The sequence below is a fragment of the Podarcis raffonei genome, chromosome 13, assembly GCF_027172205.1.
Source record: "Podarcis raffonei isolate rPodRaf1 chromosome 13, rPodRaf1.pri, whole genome shotgun sequence".
Lineage (NCBI taxonomy): Eukaryota > Metazoa > Chordata > Lepidosauria > Squamata > Lacertidae > Podarcis > Podarcis raffonei.
The window spans coordinates 35,248,052-35,268,208 of NC_070614.1; the positions used below are offsets into that span (position 1 = coordinate 35,248,052).

At 45.0% G+C, this 20,157-nt stretch overlaps 1 protein-coding gene across 2 annotated transcripts; it reads left to right on the top strand.

The window, feature by feature from the left end:
* Positions 1 to 7,265: 7,265 nt before the first annotated feature.
* Positions 7,266 to 15,997, top strand: LOC128400740 (sulfotransferase 1A1-like). 2 transcript variants are annotated; one of them, XM_053363193.1, is made up of 10 exons: positions 7,266 to 7,688; positions 8,083 to 8,186; positions 8,346 to 8,494; positions 10,271 to 10,396; positions 10,535 to 10,632; positions 11,066 to 11,192; positions 11,775 to 11,869; positions 12,297 to 12,477; positions 13,380 to 13,514; positions 15,424 to 15,997. In XM_053363193.1, the coding sequence occupies exons 3-9, from the start codon at positions 8,347 to 8,349 to the stop codon at positions 13,490 to 13,492; spliced, it is 888 nt and encodes a 295-aa protein (XP_053219168.1). In that variant the 5' UTR covers positions 7,266 to 7,688; positions 8,083 to 8,186; position 8,346; the 3' UTR covers positions 13,493 to 13,514; positions 15,424 to 15,997. The 2 variants fall into 2 exon arrangements, with proteins under 2 accessions (XP_053219168.1, XP_053219167.1); XM_053363192.1 differs by lacking the exon at positions 8,083 to 8,186 and having other exon boundaries at positions 7,267 to 7,688.
* Positions 15,998 to 20,157: the final 4,160 nt, after the last annotated feature.

Sequence of the window (20,157 nt, forward strand, 5' to 3'; positions counted from 1 at the left end):
TCCACATAATTTAGACTTCCTTCGAGTCTAGAACAAATATTTTTAATGTATTTAGTTTCGAAATATCTTCCCAGCCCTTCCTTCCAAATGAAAGGCCGAGCAGCTGTCAAAACAACCATAAAAATGCAGCCAAACGTCAGGTAAAACGACTCAAAGCGAGGAACATTCCACACAATAAAAGCCAAACTGAACACGGAGATCTACATCCAAATCCTTGGCCTAAAAATGTCTGTTGGGAATAAGGATGTTTTATTTGTCTGTGCATGTGGACCTAGTATTTGCTGGCTTTGACTTGGGCAGTCTTCTCAGGGGATGGCATTCCACAGCAGCTGTGTCACAACCGAGAAGGCCCCGCTGCTTCCCAACCTCATACATTTTTACTCGTCTGGTCAGAATAGGAGAATGTAAAACTATAATACCAGCCAAGACATTTTTCCTGTCAGTACAAACAAGAACAAACATAGCACAGGTGCCAGAGGTGGAATACTGGGCTGGAGCTGGGCAGTCCCACGCCTGCGACTAGGGGTAGGCAAATCTGTCAGTTTTGGTTACTCTCAGTTCCGCATTTTTCAAATCTTAAATTATTCACATTTCCACGCCACTGCAATTTTTTTAAAAAGAGTCTTTAGTAAAATTCGTCAGGATCTTCACGTGAATTTTTCCTAATATACAGTTTTGCCCAATGTGCACACCTTTGACAGTTTTTCCTAATAAAATGTACTTTTGTATGTTATTTTCACTAATATACACAATGATGTGTTGAGTTTACTTTCATGTATGCATTTTTGAACAAATTGCATTGCTGGAGAACGGCGCTGCAAATTTCGGAGAAGTGCATTTTGAAGGATGGCTGTGTTTCGGATAGCATATTGTTTTGGAAAGTGCAAAAAAAACCCAACACGTTTCAAAAAAGCATGCAAAGTATTTTCTATGTAATCAAATGTCCCCTTAGCTGAGGAAGCTGCTAAAGAGATTATTCTAGCAGTCCTTGCAGAAGTGAATGTGAACTTTCTTTAATTCCTGCATCAAACAAAGATATATATGGGGGTCAACTCCCATCTCTTTGTGAGTGCTCAATTAGTGCCAGTGCCTTCCATCAGGAGTTTGGGTGTAACCTTCGACACATCCCTCTCTATGGAGGCACAGGTTGCAGCTAATGCAAAGGTGGCATTTTTTCACCTTTACCGTGCTAAGCAGCTGGTCCCTTACCTTTCCCACCCTGATCTAGCCACAGTGATCCATGCAACAGTCCCCTCCAGGCTCAATTATTGTAACTCACTCTATGCGGGACTGCTCTTGAAGCTGACCCAGAAACTCCAGTGGGTACAGAATGTCGCTGTGAGGGTCCTTACAGGGTCCTTGCCGTGGGACCACATTCATCCAGTGCTGTGCCAGCTGCACCGGCTCCTGGTGGAGTACAGGGTCAGGTTTAAGGTGCTGGTTTTAAACTTTAAAGCCCTATACAGCCTAGGACCCTTGTACTTACAGGACTGCCTCTCCTGGTATGCCCCGCGGAGGACCTTAAGGTCCACAAATAATATCTTGGAGGTCCCGGATCTCAAGGAGGCTAAACTGGCCTCAACCAGGGTAAAGGCCTTTTCGGCTTTGGCCCCAGTCTGGTGGAACACTCTGTCACAGGAGACCAGGGCCCTGCGGGACTTGACATCCTTCCGCAGGGCCTGCAAGACAGAGCTGTTCCGTCAGCCTTTGGTCCAGGTCCAGGCCCAGGCTCTTTTATTGGCTCATATGGGTCCAGCATGGATAGCTGGCCCTGATGAATGCTTGAGGTTTCCGACCCCTATGGTTGTAATTCGTGGGCAGTCATTTAATTTTATCCTGATTCTAATATTTAAGCTGTACTTTAATCATTTGATTGTGTTTTAATGTATTTGATATTGGATGTTAGCCACCTTTAGCCCGGTCTTGGTCGGGGAGGGCAGGGTATAAATAAAAAATTACTTACTACTTACTCACTAATTCAGAAGGAATTTTGAGGCAAGAGTTCAACAGTCTAAAAGTCCCTGAACTCCAGTGTGTGCTGTTTTATGGCTGGTGGAATGAAGGCCTCAGGTTAAGGTGAATGACTGAGAAGTAAAGATAGGGCTCAACCACACATAACTGCTGGCTACTGAATCATGGAAGATCAAATAACTTTTCATGCAAAGAGGGGGCAGTTTGTGGCTCCCTCCAGCCCAATCTACTGATGACCATAGATGACAGTTCATATTTTTTTGTCAGCAAAAGTATAGGACGAGATTCACAGCAAAGTTCATTACAGCCTCCCACTCAGGGAACTGCGTTGGTGACAAGGCCAATGTGCAACAAGGACACAGGGATAGCCTATACACTCATGCTAGGGCCATGTCTGTCTCGTTACCACAGAGAACTAGGCAGTAGCCACAAGCACAGCTGTGGGAGCCCTGTGACACTGTCTGTTAAAGCACACACAAGCACATTCAGGAAAACAGTTGAGGACGTCAGATCCACCATTCTTCATCCCAATGGACAGCAGAACTTGCTCAGTATCTAATCCACACTATTTTAGCTGCCAACCAGAAATTAAGTTAAATAAATCTTAAAATTAGTCAATATATTTCTCCCTGAGACACGAGATCATAGAATTGTAGAGTTGGAAGGAACCACGAGAGTCAGGTGCTCCAACCCCTGCAGTGCAGGAATCTTTTGCGCAATGTGGAGCTGGAACCCATGACCTTGAGATTGAGAGATGAAGGGTCTCAGGTTTTACTCGGATTCTACGTTCCCATTACAGTGGTACCTCGGGTTAAGAACTTAATTCGTTCCGGAGGTCCGTTCTAAACCTGAAACTGTTCTTAACCTGAGGTACCACTTTAGCAAATGGGGCCTCCCACTGCCGCCGTGCGATTTCTGTTCTCATCCTGAAGCAAAGTTCTTAACCCGAGGTACTATTTCTGGGTTAGCGGAGTTTGTAACCTGAAGCGTCTGTAACCCGAGGTACCACTGTACACTGACTCGGGCACCCCCCCACATCTGGTGATTGAAGCTGTGTACACAGGGCCGTCTTTAGCAGATGCGGGGCCGGGGTGCAAATATCTGCCCAGTGGCCCCAAATTACCATGGATAGTGGGGGGGGGGGGTGAAGCTGTGCACTGCCAGCCATTGGGGGTGTGCAACTCTCCCCCACTGAGCTGCGGGAGAGCGATCCCTGCAGAGGCTTGGGAGGGAAGCTGTGCACCCGCCAGCCATATGGTTGGTGGAGCGCAGCTGGTGGGCATGCAGGGAAAGCGAAGGTCGCTGGCAAAGCTGCGCAGCTCCCCCACTCATTGCGGCGTCCCTGAGAGGCCGGCGCCCTGGCACGATGCACCACTAAGCCCTATGGGAAAGACGGCTCTGTGTGTACATACGGCATTTGACACAGCCCAGACATATCCTGCAGCTTATTGAGAAATGCCATTTGATGCGTTTCCCCCTCAAACCGGCTTACATCCAATTCAACAACGTAAGCCGTATTCACTTAGCAGTTAAACTGAGGCATGTATGTTATTTGAGACAGCCATTGCGCATGTGCAGATGGCAGCTTCGTGAATAGGAGTTGATGGGGGTTGCAGGTGTGAGGGAACCAAACAGGTAATGAACATCAGGTGAAGGCATTCCCGAAATATGAAAATGTGACTTGAAACACAGTATGGGGAAACCAGTCTTGCTTCATTTTGAGCTACTAATGTGTAGGTAGCCATAGACTCTGGACCTATGGGTCTTTTATCATGGGTCTTATTGTTGTGTAGTAACGTGTATTTACTTCGCTTATTTCACAGTGTGTTCCATGAGGCCCACTGTGCTCTGCTGAGTGAGGCCTCAGAGTTAATGTCTCACTCTGAGCAACTTATTCCTGGTGTGAATACACACTGGCTACCTATTTTTGATTGTTGACTTGGACCCCATCTGTACTATACATTTAAAGCAGTTATCAAACCACTTTAAAGAGTCATGGCTCCCCCTCCCCAAAGAATCATGGAAATTGTAGAGTGTTGAGTGTTGTTAGGGGAACCTTATTCCCCTCACAGTGCTAAAATTCCCAGAAGTCCCCAAAGAGGGAATAATTGTTAAACCACACTAAGAATTGTGAGGGGAATAAGGGTGTCCTAAAAACTTTCTGTACCTTTAACAAACTACAGTTCCCAGGATTCTTTGAGGGAAGCCACAACTGTTTAAAGTGACATGATACTGCTTTAATTTTAATGTACATGTTGTTGCCAGAAGCTGGGATGTTCATCTTCCCAGCCATGCTCCCAAGCAAGTCACGTGACCTACGCAATATCACGGAGCTCAAAAACACACGTTTTGGGGCAAAACATGTGAGATCACGCTCTCACACAAAGTCGCAGTGCCCTAAACAGGGATTTTTACTCCTAACTTTTTTTAAATGTATATTTTTATTAATTTTCAAATACAAAACAAAATTATACACTCCATACATCTTAATTACATCTTACTTTCCTTTTTTTTTACTTCCCTCAATTTGTCTGTAAATCCTTCATATTTTTACTTTTAACACATTTCTACCCATTGTTTATGTTATTACTGTAAACTTCATTCCATTTTAATACTTATTTTAACCTTTTCCAATCACAGAGCTTCATTAAAACTTACAAACGTAATCTGGTTATCACTCAGTTTTTGCAAATATTGAATAAACTTTTCCCAATCTTCTGTAAATCTTTGATCTCGTCGATGCCGGATCCTTCCTGTCATTCTGTCCAGTTCTGCATAGTCCATCATTTTAGTTCTCCATTCTTCTATCGTAGGTAGTTCCTCCTGTTTCCATTTCTGGGCCATCAATATTCTTGCTGCTGTCACTGCGTATAGAAATAACTTCTTTTCTTTCTTATTTATCTCATTACCTGTAATGCCTAGTAAAAATGCTTCTGATTTCTTAACAAATGTATATTTCAACATTTTCTTCAGTTCATTATATATCATTTCCCAAAAGCACTTCACCTTCTTACATTCCCACCACATATGAAAAAATGTACCTTCTTTTTCTTTACATTTCCAACATTTGTTACTTTTCTTATATATTTTTGCTAGTTTCACCGGAGTTACATACCATGTATATATCATTTTCATAACATTTTCTTTTATAGCTGTGCATGCAGTGAATCTTGAACCTTCCTTCCATAGTCTTTCCCATTCCTCCATTTGTATATTATATCCTATATCTTTGGCCCAATCAATCATAACTGATTTTACCTCTTCATCCTTCATGCACCATTCTAATAATATCTTATACATTTTTGCTAGGATCTTAAAATCACTGTTCAATATTTCTGTCTGAAATTTTGATTCTTTATCCGCAAAACCCGTTTGATTCAAATCTTTTCTAAACATCTCATTAATTTGAAAAAAATGCAACCAATCATTGACATGGTCCTTAACTTCTTCGAATGGTCTCATCTTCCATTTACCTTCTCTTTTACTTATTAACTTCTCATATGTCACCCATCCCCCTGACATATTGACTTTCTTCACACTCATTGCCTCCAACGGTGATAACCAATATGGAGTTTTTTGTTCCAACAGATTTTTATATCTTTCCCACACTTCAAGATTTTTACTCCTAGCTTTTGAAGCAGTATCTTCTTCTGGTTCCTCTGGCCTTTGTTTGCTGTTTTACAACTTAACTCCTGTGTCTGCTACAGCCAAGAGCCTAACTCTTGCCAATTCCTCAAAATATCATTGATGTAAGAGTTTCTATGGTGTTGCTCTGAGGGAATGGCCCATGAAACTTTTTTCTATTGTTTCAGATACATACAACTACCACCCTCTATGCCCCTGAGATTACTCTTGGCAGACCTATTTTCTGTAAAAAAATTAAATGTTTGCCTTTTGAGCACTTGATGTTTGCTGCCCTTTGACGACAAGCAAAACCAGCTTTCTGAGGTGGCCGTCTCACTCTGCCTAATGGTAGGCCGGCCAGCTCTATTTGGATTGGTAGGAAGCTTCTGGAAAATTCTCAGCTACAGCCTTGTTAAGTCAGAGGTTTCTCAACCCCTTCCACCAACCACCTTGAGCAAAGGAACAAATATGTTATTATTCCTCCCATCCCCATAAACACATCTGAAACATTTATATACAACTATAAACGTGAAATAAGTTATAACACCATAAAACAAGCATTTTTAATATTTACTCAACCTTGCCCCAACTGTGTGGTCCATGATTGTTAAGCCAAGTATGGGTGTATACCATAGAGAACCAGAGCCAATCATGTGAGTGCAGTCTGCCATGTTTGCACTTATCCAAAGCATGCTTAAAGATGTGTGTTTGTGCATTGAAATGGCCCCTTTTTTTTACCTGTGTGAGACAGGTGCACACTACTAAACATATAACACATTGTATGAACTCTCTAAGTGCTAACAAATCCCATGGCACCTTTGTAGGGCCAGAAATGGGAGGCTAATGGAGATTTTATGGCACTCTTGTGACATCTATGTGCTTCAAAATATACAAGTTGAAGAGGTGGGAATCAAGCCAGTAGTCAAGCAGGCATAGAAGAGTTTGGATTTGTATCCCACTTTATCACTACCTGAAGGAGTCTCAAAGCGGCTAACATTCTCCTTTCCCTTCCTCCCCCACAACAAACACTCTGTGAGGTGAGTGGGGCTGAGAGACTTCAAAGAAGTGTGACTGGCCCAAGGTCACCCAGCAGCTGCATGTGCAGGAGTGGAGACGCGAACCCAGTTCACCAGATTACGAGTTCACCGCTCTTAACCACTACACCACACTGGCTCTCACTGGCATGGCAGCTTCAGAGACATATCAGGACCCCTGCAGAACACCCAAGTTGCTTCTCTAGCCAGATCAACACATTATAATGGCTTCTTTCATTGCTCAAATTAAAACTACCCAAATTGTTTTGGGAAGCCTGGTATCAAGAGACCATTAGTGGGCTCACTTAACACGGTGGTGGTGAGCTGAGAGAGTGTGGCATCATCTTCATCATGTGCACACGGAGGGGCCTCGAAACCATTTTAAACTGCTGTCTATCCGCAGATCTTCAATTGAGTCCACTTTCAGTCCTCACTGATAGGTGAGAACATGCAAAGTTGACCTCCTGAGCATGTGCAGAGTGTTTTCCCTGTAGAAATGAGTAGGAAAGTCCAACCCAAACTATGTTGGCTGTTGAACGGTGACTCTGAAGGGGCAGGTTACTTAACAGGCTTGTTGCATAAGCTCCCTGGCAGCCTTCCGAACAGACACCTGGAAGAGGGATCTATTCTCTCTGGGGCTAAGCGAAGAGAGGGCACTTGGGGGTCTGGGAAGCTCTTAAAGAGGCAGCACTCCGTTAATCCACCGTGCTTGAAAGCAACCCTTAAGCCTTGATCGGAATGCCAGCATTGTTTGGGGTTCGTTTTTGTTTGGGGGGCTGGGGATCTAGGAATTCCCAGCATCAAAGATTGCTATATATATTTAGTGTTTCACAATGAAAACCCTTCCCTTTGCTTTGCTGAAGCAGAAGGGTTGCCTTGATCTCAGCGGCACCTCGGCAAAGCCACCAGCAGCTCTCCACTGTCCCACCCCGGAATAATTCACCCCGGGAGATCTTCTCCGCCCATTCCTGGTCCACGCCCCACAAACCGGATTCGGGAGCGCTTCAGCTCCCAAATCAGCGCCAGCCGCCGAACCATCACCAGCGCCTCAAGATCAAGGTAAGCGACACCCGCGGAAGCTGAGCTGCCTCCGGACTGCGGGCAGTGGAGGAGCGAGGAGCTGTCAGGGCACAAGGCAGGCAGGACTCCTGGTCTCCCTGGGATGATGAGGGCAGAGCAAGACCGTCCAATATCCTGGTGGACGACTAGTATTCAAGGCTGAGAGGGAGCGAGAGCCTGGGTCTTATTTTCCTGCATGCAGGCTTCAATCCTCGCCGACCCATTTCCCAGGCAGAAAGACCGACTGAACTCAGGAGGACTTGTAGGAAGGGATGGGATTGTGAGGCTGTTTTTTTTAATCCTGGTCCGTCCTGACCCTCGGAAAAGGACACAGAGAGGACAGGTGGCAAATGAGGTTGAGGATGGGGGTAAGACTTTCCCTTTTCTTCAGCAGATATTTCAGTTCCCTCGCAGTGAAATCCCAGTTTCTTGCAGTTATCTGATCCTATTATTCAGCCCTGCCTCAGAAATCCCTGCCAACTCCAGTCAAAGGGGAAGGTAGCGCATGCCAGATGTTGTGTAATGTTTGGTTGAATTTCAAGCTCAGATTCCACTCATGTATTGTACACCTTCCTTGCATGCGGGGGGGGGGGAGGAGACTCACTCTGCCCAAGGCTGTAAGCAGCCCATTTCGCTTTAACCCCTTTTTTCTGCCAGGATGAAGCCCGATGCAGAGCCTGAGCGCCCGCCGCTGGTTTACGTCCAGGGGGTTGGCATGATCAAGACATTTGCTGATGTCTTGGAAGAGGTGAAGGACTTCCAAGTTCATCCGGGGGACTTGCTGATCTCCACGTACCCGAAGTCTGGTGAGTGAATGTCTGGGCTGCGTCCCACTCAATGCGAAGGAAAGTTGCGATGCCTGCATTTGCAGGGTATTGGACTAAAATTAAGGTCACCAGACGTCCCCATTTCCTGGGGACAGTCCCCGGATTTACAAATCAGTCCCCATACAAAATCTATTGAAGTTGAAAAGTGTCCCCGGATTCATTGAAAAAAATCTGGTAACCTTAACTAAAATGGCTCATTGGACCCCTTCCAACTCCACAGTTCTGGGTTTCTCTGAAAAGGTGCTATGCCCTTGAGGTAATGTTACATTGTCTAACACAGGCTCCAAATAGCAATGGCTTCCAAGAGAGCTTAAAAGGGATCACGTTCTTTGCAGACTTGTGGCTGTACAAATATGCCGGTTGTCGAGGTGGGAAGCAAGTATTTCCCTGGTGAAAACAGGGACATAGCTGTGCAGTTGTTGTCAGTGCTAGATTTAGGGCTGTGCAAGCGGTTCCCCCGAACCGAGGGGGGAAACAAAATAGAGGAGATCCATTGGAGGGCGGGGGCAAATTTTGGGCTCGTGCAGAGTGCCATATTACACTTGTGATATATCTCTAATCCTTACACTAAGAATTACTTTATTTATTAGATTTGTATACCGCCCATTCTTCAAAGGATCTCTGGGCAGTGTATTAAAACATGAGATAAAAGCACAAGGTAAAGGTAAAGGGACCCCTGGCACTAGGTCCAGTCGTGACCGACTCTGGGGTTGCGGCGCTCATCTCGCTTTATTGGCCGAGGGAGCCGGCATACAGCTTCCAGGTCATGTGGCCAGCATGAACTAAGCCATTTCTGGCGAACCAGAGCAGCGCATGGAAACGCCGTTTACCTTCCCGCCGGAGCGGTACTTACTTATCTACTTGCACTTTGACGTGCTTTTGAACTGCTAGGTTGGCAGGAGCAGGGACAGAGCAATGGGAGCTCACGCTGTCGTGGGGATTCAAACCGTGGACCTTCTGACCAGCAAGCCCTAGGCTCTGTGGTTTAACCCAAAGCGTCACCTGCGTCAAATAAATAGTTAAAACAGGACTCCCCTCCCCCAATCCACCACCACACAGTTTCCAGACTTCTTTTGGGGAGGATATGTACTTTACCTGTATTCATGGGATTTATTTTAGGGGGGCATGCTTTATGCTGGGGGGGGCAGAACTGAAATATCTGTGATGCAATTAGTCAGTTAGTTAAGTATTTCTATTTATTTACTTGATTTGGGGGGCAGTGCCCCCACCTGGGCTACAGCCATGACTGTATGGTGTACAGTGGTACCTCGGTTTACGAACTTAATCCATTCTGGAAGTCCGTTCTTAAACTGAAACCGTTCTTAAACTGAGTTGCACTTTCCCTAATGAGGCCTCCCACCGCTGGTTCCCTTCCACCGTTCTGATTCCGTTCTTAGACCGAGGTAAAGTTCTCAATCCAGGACACTACTTCTGGTTTTGCGGAATTCGTAAACCGAATAGTTCGTAAACAGGACTGTTCTTAAACCGAGGTACCACTGTATATGTACCCTCAGGTGGCATATATACGTTTTAAAGCACACCACCACCCCCTTAAAGAGTTCTGGCAAATGTAATTGACTCATTACAAAGTTACAATGCCCAGAAATACTTAACAAACTACAGCACCCAGAATTATTTGAGGAAAGGTAGTTCGCATGTGCTTTAAATGTAGGGTGTATGCAGCCGCAGTCTTGGGTTTCCCTAACTGCACTGCAATCGAGAATTTATGCAAAACACCCCTTCATGCCCTTTCAGGAACTACCTGGGTGAGCCAGGTCATCGACCTGATCTATAAAGAAGGCAACGTGGAGAAATGCAGCCACGAACCCATCTACCAGCGAGTCCCTTTCTTGGAGTTTGCTGTTGAAGGAGTTCCCAAAGGTAAAACACCCCAGAAGGCCAGCAATCCAGGAGTCCCTCGCCCTAAGGTATGCTGTGGGGACAGGTCGTAAAAGATGGAGAGAGGAGAAGCTTCTTTATTGACTTCTGTTTCCTCCCTCCCTCCCTCCCTCCCTCCAGGCATTGATCTGCTCAGAAAAGCACCTCGGCCATGTCTAATTAAAACACATCTTCCTGTCCAATTGCTTCCAAAATCATTCTGGGAAACGGATTGCAAGGTGAGCGGGTATATGGGCACCTGAATCTAGCAAGAGCGGGATCTGAAAGAGGTCACTGTGGAAGAAAGGGGCTGGAGGGTTAATCTGAAAGGAGGACCACAAAGTTGCCAGCAGGGCTGTGTATTCCATGCAGAAGAAGGTTACTGTTTTCAAAAAAGGAATCTAAGTTTCTAGTCTATATATGAAAGATACTTAAATACTTTATTTTTAAAAATCTAGGTTACTAGTCCATATGAAAACAGGCTTGAAAATCTATGGGCAATGTAAAAATTTAAAAACCAGAGGTGGGGAGGACTTTGCAGCATTTTGTAGTGGCCAAAGAGAGGGACTTCAAAACCTTTGCATTGCCCCTTGCCCTTCTGCCTGACTGACAGAAGCAGAATAAATTATGCTGATCATCCATTTAATCTGCATGCTACTTTCTGCACTACAGATGATCTACGTGGCCAGAAACGCCAAAGACGTGGCTGTCTCGTATTATTACTTCTACCAAATGGCAAAAGTGCATCCTGATCCGGGAACGTGGGACGAATTCCTGGAGAAGTTTATGGCTGGAGACAGTAAGGACTGTGGGAGATGAGACAGAGGCAGAAGGCAAGGGCAATGACCCTGAAAGCCAAGGACAGAAAACTTGTGATCTTCTAGATGTCATTGGACCCACCTGCTATATAGACCATGTAGAAATTATGAAATTCCATATGGAATTATGAGCAAGTGTTTTACATAGATCTTACCTGGTTTGGAGGAGCTTTGTGAGTGTGAAGGTTCATATCCAGGCATTGCTCCTCTGGCTTCCCATTGCTTCTGGGCAGGTAGTGGTAGAATGAGATAAACAAATGATGAAGCTCCCTTATATGATAATCTGACTGACAGCAGCTCTTCAAGGTGTCTGTCAGACTATCCCCAGTTCTGAAGATGGAACCTTGATCCTTATGTGTGTGGAAAATGTGCCGTGTTTTAGACTACCACTTCCATCAGCCCCAGCCGTCCTGACTAATGGTCAGGGAAGATGGGTGTTGCAGTCCAAAAAAGAAAAAAAGAAGAAGCTATAGTACTGAGTTGCAGCCTTTACCCAGCAGAGGCCAGAATTTCCTTGTTTCTAGAAAGGTTCTCACGGAAGCCCATAATCTCTCTTTCCTCAGTCTCTTTTGGATCCTGGTACGACCATGTCAAAGGCTGGTGGGACAAGAGGAATGAACATAAGATGCTCTACCTTTTCTATGAAGACTTGAAAGAGGCAAGGTTCCCACCCCTCATTCAGCAGAGGTCTCTGGCCCTCCCCGGTATAACCCTTTCAATGCCAGTTCTGCTGCAACGGCAAGCCAAGCCACCAAAATGTTCAGAGTGTAAACATAGCACATATTGAATGTATCGTGCATGCATGCAGTGTGTCAGAAGGAACTGTGGTGTCTAGAGGGCCAGAGCATCATTTGCCACATTCAAGAGGTGCACCAGACCAAATGACGGTTCCCAGGTTGGGAAATTGGGAGGTCCACCTGGGTATTCCCATTCTGTACACTGTGTCCTTCTCCCCTGCCTCCCTTTCCCAACCCAGGGCTGGGGAAACGCAGCCAGATGGGCGGGGTATAAATAATAAATTATTATTATTAGTTTATTAACCCAAGTCCCCCGGCTTCAACCCCCGATCATTGCTTATCTTCTAGAATCCTCAGCGGGAGATCCGAAAAGTAATGGAATTCCTGGAGAGGCCCCCTGATGACCGCCTGGTCGAGAAGATTGCTCACCACACCTCCTTCAAAGAGATGCAGAAGAACCAAATGGCCAATTACACAAGCATCCCAGCCACGATTATGGACCACAGTATCTCCCCTTTCATGAGGAAAGGTAAGCTGCACTGACAGCTGGAGGGATGAGCTGAAGAGGGCTGAGATTCCAGGGGTTCACCCCAGGGTCTGTGTTTCCTTTTGGAAATGAGGCACAGCGGAGACTGTGGTATCTTTATGATATATGGTTTATTTACACATATATACATCCTGAGCCTGCGATGGAGGGGTTCACAGCATCAGTACATCAAAAGGGTCTTGTTTCTACCACAGCCACAGGCTTGGATTCAAGCAGAAATCAGCCACAACTCTTTCTCTCGCTCTGTCTTTCTAGCCTGCAGCTTTTTCCTCCGGGTCACATCACAGCAAACCCAGCCCCCAAATCTCAGGCTTTGTCCTTCTAACTCTCCGAGAGCTGGAGAAGGGTCCCGCCCATTTGTCATCTAGCACAAACCGCCTTGCCTTTGTTCTCTTAATGATCCATCAGCCAGGCGGTTACCTCATCGGGAAGCTAGCCTGGCTTGATTAGCTTTTAATACTTGGTGTCTGGCACCCACAAACACATAACAATACTATTGCTCAGAAGAGGTCTTGAGGCATCATAGGGCTTAAGGAGTGGGCACCAAAAAGGGATCAGCTTACTAGAGGAGGCAAATGTCCCCATCATCTGCATCACCACCATCATCGTCATCACATCATCACAATTAGGGCCTGCAGATCACTTCCTCTGCTTATGTATTTATTTATTATTGAAAACCCTATTATTATTATTATTTGTTTTAAAAAAAATCCAAACAAATGGAATCTGCAACTGTGTATTGCTGCATGGAGTACGGTGTGGAAAGGGCAGGAACTCCCCGTTCCTCTCTTATCCAGCATATTTGACAGGTCTTTAGGTAGTAATGTTCATGTCTATCTTGTCCCTCTTTAATTGCTAGTGTCTTGACTCCCATTTCAACCCAGGAATCACTGGCGATTGGAAGAACAAGTTCACAGTGGCTCAAAATGAGCGCTTTGATGCTGATTACAAGAGGCAGATGGAAGGAACGACCCTGCACTTCCGGACAGAAATTTGATCTGTCTGACTTCCCTTTTTGGGTGAGTCGCCTTTTATTCCCATTCTATGGAATCTACTACCTTTGCTTCAGATTCTTAATATCAATTCCGCCCACGGGGTTTCTTGTTTGATGAACAGATCTTCAGGTGAGTTAATAGAAAAGAGACAAAATACGGAAGCCATGATTCTTGGATTCTCTCCCATGTCCACAAACGCTCCTGAACATGCACAATACTATCCAGCTTTCTCCCTAGTGGACAACTCTTCCTTGACATTCCCTGCTGGTGTGTAGGTGGACACTTCCAGAAGAGCTGTTTATTGAGCTCAAACCAAGTGTTATTCTGCACTTCCCATCACTTTTCTTATTGCAAAAAGTGGATTTCTGCATTACTTTTCACATTGCAAAAGTCTGATCTTTGGATAAGTGGTTTTGTTGTTCAAGACTGCCTAATTAACTATAATGGTGCACCCTGTCTTTGTTGGTATATGATTGAATCCCACCCCAAAATAGCAATGGTCTAGCAGAGGCGTGTGTGTGTGTGTGTGTGTGTTAGAGAGAGAGAGAGAGAGAGAGAGAGAGAGAGAGAGAGAGAGAGAGAGAACACAGGATTCATCAGTTCACCCATTCCCCAAATTTCAGTCCTGGTGTCAGAGGTCAACATAGTTGGGCACTTGCTGAGGGTCATACCATTGCTGCCCATTCAGTTGTCCCCTCTTAGCAAGTGAGTAGTGTCAGGAACAAGGAGAAAGTAAAAAGGTAAAGGGCCCCTGGACAGTTAAGTCCAGTCAAAGGTGACTATGGGGTGTGGCACTCAACTCGCTTCTGGCCGAGGGAGCCGGCGTTTGTGCACAGCTTTCTGGGTCACATGGCCAGCATGACTAAACTGCTTCTGGTGCCAACGGGACACCATGACAAGTGCCAGAATGCACAGAAATGCTGTTTACCTTCCCATCACAGCAGTACCTATTTATCTACTTGTACTGGTGTACTTTCAAACTGCTAGGTTGGCAGGAGCTGGGACATAGCAATGGAAACTCACCCGGTTGCACGGATTCAAACTGCCGACCTTCCAATTGGCAAGCCCAAGAGGCTCAGTGGTTTAGACCACAGCGCCACCCGCCACCCCAACAAGGAGAAACAGCAGGCTCCACTCCCTTACCTGCTCCCTCTGGGCAGTTGTGTGGCTTGAGCAGTGCCCAGAGAAAGAGGACTAGTGAATGGGGAACAGCAACAGCAGTGAAAATGAGCAGGGGGGCCCCGTGGAATCTGGAGCTGGCACTATTTCCCCTTCCTTCAAAACCCATATTTCCTTTGGGGCCTATAATCTCATAATCTTCCTTCCCTAAGGTAAAGGTAAAGGTAAAGGTACCCCTGCCCGTACGGGCCAGTCTTGACAGACTCTAGGGTTGTGCGCTCATCTCATTCTAGAGGCCGGGAGCCAGCGCTGTCCGCAGACACTTCCGGGTCACGTGGCCAGCGTGACAAAGCTACTCTGGCGAGCCAGAGCTGCACACGGAAACGCCGTTTACCTTCCCGCTAGTAAGCGGTCCCTATTTATCTACTTGCACCCGGGGGTGCTTTCGAACTGCTAGGTTGGCAGGCACTGGGACCGCGCAACGGGAGCGAACCCCGCCGCGGGGATTCGAACCGCCGACCATGCGATCGGCAAGTCCTAGGCGCTGAGGTTTTACCCACAGCGCCACCCGCGTCCCTTCCTAAGGTAACAAAGCTTCAAATACAGCCACATCCCCACCAACATTTAAAGCATATGACTCCTCCGCCCCAAGAGTCCTGGGAACTGTAGTTTACCAAGAGTGCTCTGTGAGGATTAAACTATAATTCCCAGAGTTCTTTGGGGCAACAAGTGTCCTTTTAAATGGTGTGGATATGAATGCGATGGCATCTGCCCACATCATTCCCTCCCTTGCTCTCCCCATTGTTTGTTTTAGATTGTAAACTGTTTGGTGCCAGGAGAACACCCTGTGGAAGATGCCACCATGTGCCTTGATGGTGTAAAGATGAAGATCAAGCCAAGATGCCTTCATGACCCCTTCAAGAAACAGCCAGTTTCCCAAAGTGCTGCTATGTAGTTTTTCCAGCCACTGTGTAGCTTTGGAGCTGTCACTGCTTATCAGGCTGTGTCTAGAACAACCACAAACTAATGTTCAGCTCAATTTATAGCCCAGTAAGCTGTGAATCCTTGACCTCCCTTCCTAGACAGCAGATGCAGGAAGGCGTTCAAGAAAATCTGGTTGCTACATTCCAAACGGAACGTCTCTTTTTTTGCCTCTTTTTTTTTGTCTCTTCTCTCTCTGTCCTGCTTTGACCCTGGAGAGGCTTTTTAAAAATAGAACGATCTGGTCTCAAAGAAGCCCACTTTTTATAGAATTTTAGCAGAGACATATATTTTGCATTACTTAAGCAGAGTGCATGACGTGCACTTAACAAAAGGTCCCAAATCGTCAGGTTTATACTCTGCTCATATCTCGTATCCCCACCATTAATAAATACTTTTATTGAAAAGCCTTCTCGTTCTCGTCCTTTATTAATTTAACAACATTAGTGTTGAGTGTCAGCAAATGATTTCCTGCATCAGCAGGGGGTTAGGCCGAATGAGCTTTGTGGTACCTTCCTGCTCTAAGCAAAGTTTCAAGGGTAAGTATATCTTTGAGCTGATGGCTATATTCAAGAAAAAGCACATGACATGTGGAATGTGCAGTTTCATCTGGAAATAATCATCATTATACCCTGAGAGGACTGCAGCCTTCCAGCCAGAACCTATGTTTCCTCCAAGTAGGTGGTGCTCTGAGCATCCCAAGGGGCAAAGGAGTCGGATGAGCTGAATTTCCCTGCCTTGTACTCTTCCTACTGTCATTTGGGGACGGAGTGTAACAAGAAACAAAACCAGGCACCAACCACCTCGCACTGAAACAGCCTTGGAACACTAAGCATTGCCAAACTTTTTAGTTTTTTAAATAATACTTTAAACATTGTACAGTGGTACCTCGGGTTACAAACACTTCAGGTTACAGACTCCGCTAACCCAGAAATAGTACCTCGGGTTAAGTACTTCGCTTCAGGATGAGAACAGAAATTGTGTTCCGGCGACCCGGCGGCAGCAGGAGGCCCCATTAGCTAAAGTGGTACCTTACGTTAAGAACAGTTTCAAGTTAAGAACGGACCTCCAGAACGAATTAAGTTCTTAAACTGAGGTACCATTGTATTCCATCAAAACTATTCAAAGACTGTTGAAACACATACATAGGCAGCAAAACTTAATCCCCTAATTAAACCCTTAACTTCAGTGTGGGGAAAAACTTAAGGAAGCTATGAATTAAACAAACACTTGTGTAGAAAGTCAGAAACATCACACCAGTTGCATTCATCTAAATGGCCCTGTAAAGAAAAAGAAAAGGATTAGAATAACAATAATAATAATAATAATAATAATAATAATAATAATAATAATAATATATTTATATCCCGCTCATCTGGCTGAGTTTCCCCAGCCACTCTGGGCAGCTCCCAATCGAGTGTTAAAAACAATACAGCATTAAATAACTTCTCTAAACAGGGCTGCCTTCAGATGTCTTTTAAAAAGTAAGGTTTATAAATGTTATGAAATAAATAATCTTTATATCAGACTTGGACTCAATAGCTATTCAAACAGAGAAAAATAGAGGATTCCCTCTCTAATGTAGGACACATGACCGCCCTGCTGTGATCTTGACTATTGAGAAAAGGAATTTAAGGTGTGGGGGGGGGGTCATGTGTCTAGGAGGTTGAAAATGAGTTAACAGACCGGTATACTGCAGAGCTGGAACTGAGCTTGATGTGGGCTTGCAGCTGAAGCTGAGGACCTGCAAGAACAGATTTGATGTAGGAGATCTCACCACACACTTTCATAAAGTGGACCTCTATGGGGGGGGCAGTGGAGAGAGCACAGATAGGAACTGCAACTGTCTTATTCCCCTCTGCTCCCCCCCCCCCAGACATAGCTTCAGTCAAAACTGGGGAGGGGCGGGATAGGCTGTTTTAAAGTGTATGTGTGAGGAAACAACTGATCTCACACCCTGTTTTGGCCCTCTGCTAAGTTTTAGAGCTACAGTTTCCAGCACATGATCTGAGAGGATTTGCCTTTTGTTGGAACTACCTTAATAGTTCACCCTTCCCACAGATGATGCAAAGAATTCGCCAGAGGATTACTGGATTTTCCCCTTTGAGGATTACAGCAATGTGCTTCAACATGTGACGGCTTTTTTAATGTTATAAACTTGTTGCAAGTACAGAGGCGGTTAGGTGACATTGAAATATACTGTGCTTTTGCAATACACCGTATTTCATCATATATTTATTTGGTGGAAAGCGCTGAACGCTACCCTACCCTTCTGTTTCAACACGTCCCGGGACAGTTTATAATGAATGGTTAACAACACAACCTTTTGCTTCTGTTCAGAAGTTTTAAATCCCATTGAGTTCAGTGGGAACTTAATACCAAGTTGCTGACTATAGGATTGCAATCCAAAGAATTAAAACTAACAAAAAACACTGCAACTTATTTCTCAGGACAGCAATCAAACATATCAGAAGCATGAAAACAGGCCCAGAAAAGACATTTTTAAAAAAAGCATTGAATAAATGGAGACGTCTCAGAAAGATTGTTCCAACGGGAAGCCTCGATTTCCGCTTCAGTCTGGCTGTCAGCCACCTCCTTTCAGCAAAACAGTCCATGATTGGAACTGAGCGACAAATAGGTGGCTGCTTATGAATTGCCAGAAAAGAGGGAACACATCATTTCAAGAGAGGACACAGGCATGGGAAAAAATTGCACATGCTAATTTATAGGCATTGATGCAATCTTAAGAAGGATACAGTGGTACCTCGGTTTCATAACAGTCCTGTTTACGAACGATTCGGTTTACGAACTCCACAAAACCAGAAGTAGTGTCCCAGTTTGTGAACTTTACCTCGGTCTAAGAACGGAAGCCAAATGGTGGAAGGGAACTGGCAGCGGGAGGCCTCATTAGGGAAAGCGCGCCTCGATTTAAGAACAGTTTCGGTTAAGAACGGACTTCCAGAAAGGATTAAGTTTGTAAACTGAGGTACCACTGTAATTTTAGATATAAACGAAACACATCTCACCACCACACTGTGGCCGTTTCCAGGCGACCTGTTGAGTATCCGTCCTAATTATTTTGCACAAATTTTCAGGGTAGTTATAAAGAGTATTGAGCATTGGTTTTGACTTGTTGGCAGGGAGATTAATAGGACATTGGGTCAGGCAATTGTTATCCAGTGCAGTTTCCTGTCACTTTGCTGACTTTGCTCTTGAGTTTCTTAATTTGTTTACTGAGGGAGGCTGTTACATAAGAGGTCCAAATCCACTTGATTTGCACAGCCTGAATTTACCAATCTGCAGTTGAAGCCCACCTGAAAGATGGCAACAGCTTGGAAGTGGCTTTTGACCAGGTGACCTGCTATGGGCCTCCTTTGTTTACTCTTCAAGTGCTAAATGCTGATGGGACATTTCAAGGCTTCTGATGCTGCTCTGCTTTCCCTTCTGAAGGTTATTTATCTTTTGAATCCAACTTGGACCAGACAACCCTTCAAGAAGGGGGAAAGGACATCCTCTATAGGGATGGGCAAATCCCTCAATTTTAGCTCCGCTCAGTTTCTCATTTTTCTCATTCTTAAATTCAGTCCTCCAGATTAGCTTGCAATTTTAAAAAAAGAAGATTAATCAGTATGGTATTTTAGTGTGATTTTACCTCTTTGAACATAATTTTGCCCAATATTTTTGCAATACATATTTCCCCCAAGATTTCTACTTTCCCAGATAAAATGGATTTTAGTGTTATTCTGACATATGTGCATTTTTGTACACATGACTTGGCTGGAGAACTGCACACTAAAATTCAAAGAAGTGTGAAGGACAGCTGCCTCTCTGTTTGCCCATTGCTTTGGAAAGGGAAAATAAGGTGGATTCATCCGATAATGTGAACTGATAATGTGAATTTCTTCCCCTATCCTGAGTTCTCTGACCCTCAGCCAGCCTAGAGACAAGATGGTTCCACAAGCCTGTTCTGTCCCTCTCCTGCTGCAGAGCTACTCGCAGTTTGGGGTGCGGTTGTTTGCATTTCTTGCCTGATGTCTTTTCTTGGCTCCCGTTATGTGTTGACACACTGAGGCAGATCCTGGCAGAAAATCAAGGTGGGGGTGAGATACACACACACACACACACACACACACACAACCCAGAACAAACTTAGTTGATCTCTAAGGTGCTACTGGACGATTTATTTTTTTTATCTCAACACACACACATCAGTTCAAGAACCCAGAGGGAGACAATAACAACATAACCTCCCCTTGGCTAGCTTTGGTTTGGCAGGCCTGCCTATGGCTGTGCGCAATTTTGAAAACAATTTGATGTTGCAAAATCGAGCTGAGCCGAAATTTCTCACGGGAGATTTTTCAACCGCCTGGAAGAACCTTGTTAAGAGGAGAGGGTTGGTCTGGAATCTTTCACTGCTTGAAGAGTAAGGCTGTGCACAACAATACTTTTTAAGCCTTAAGAGCAAGAAGGCTGCTTTCCTTTCCTTTTTTTTAAAAAAAGAAAGCATTTACATTTTTCAAATGCTGAACCAACTAGCAAACGTAGGATTTGCACCGCTCTCTTCTGG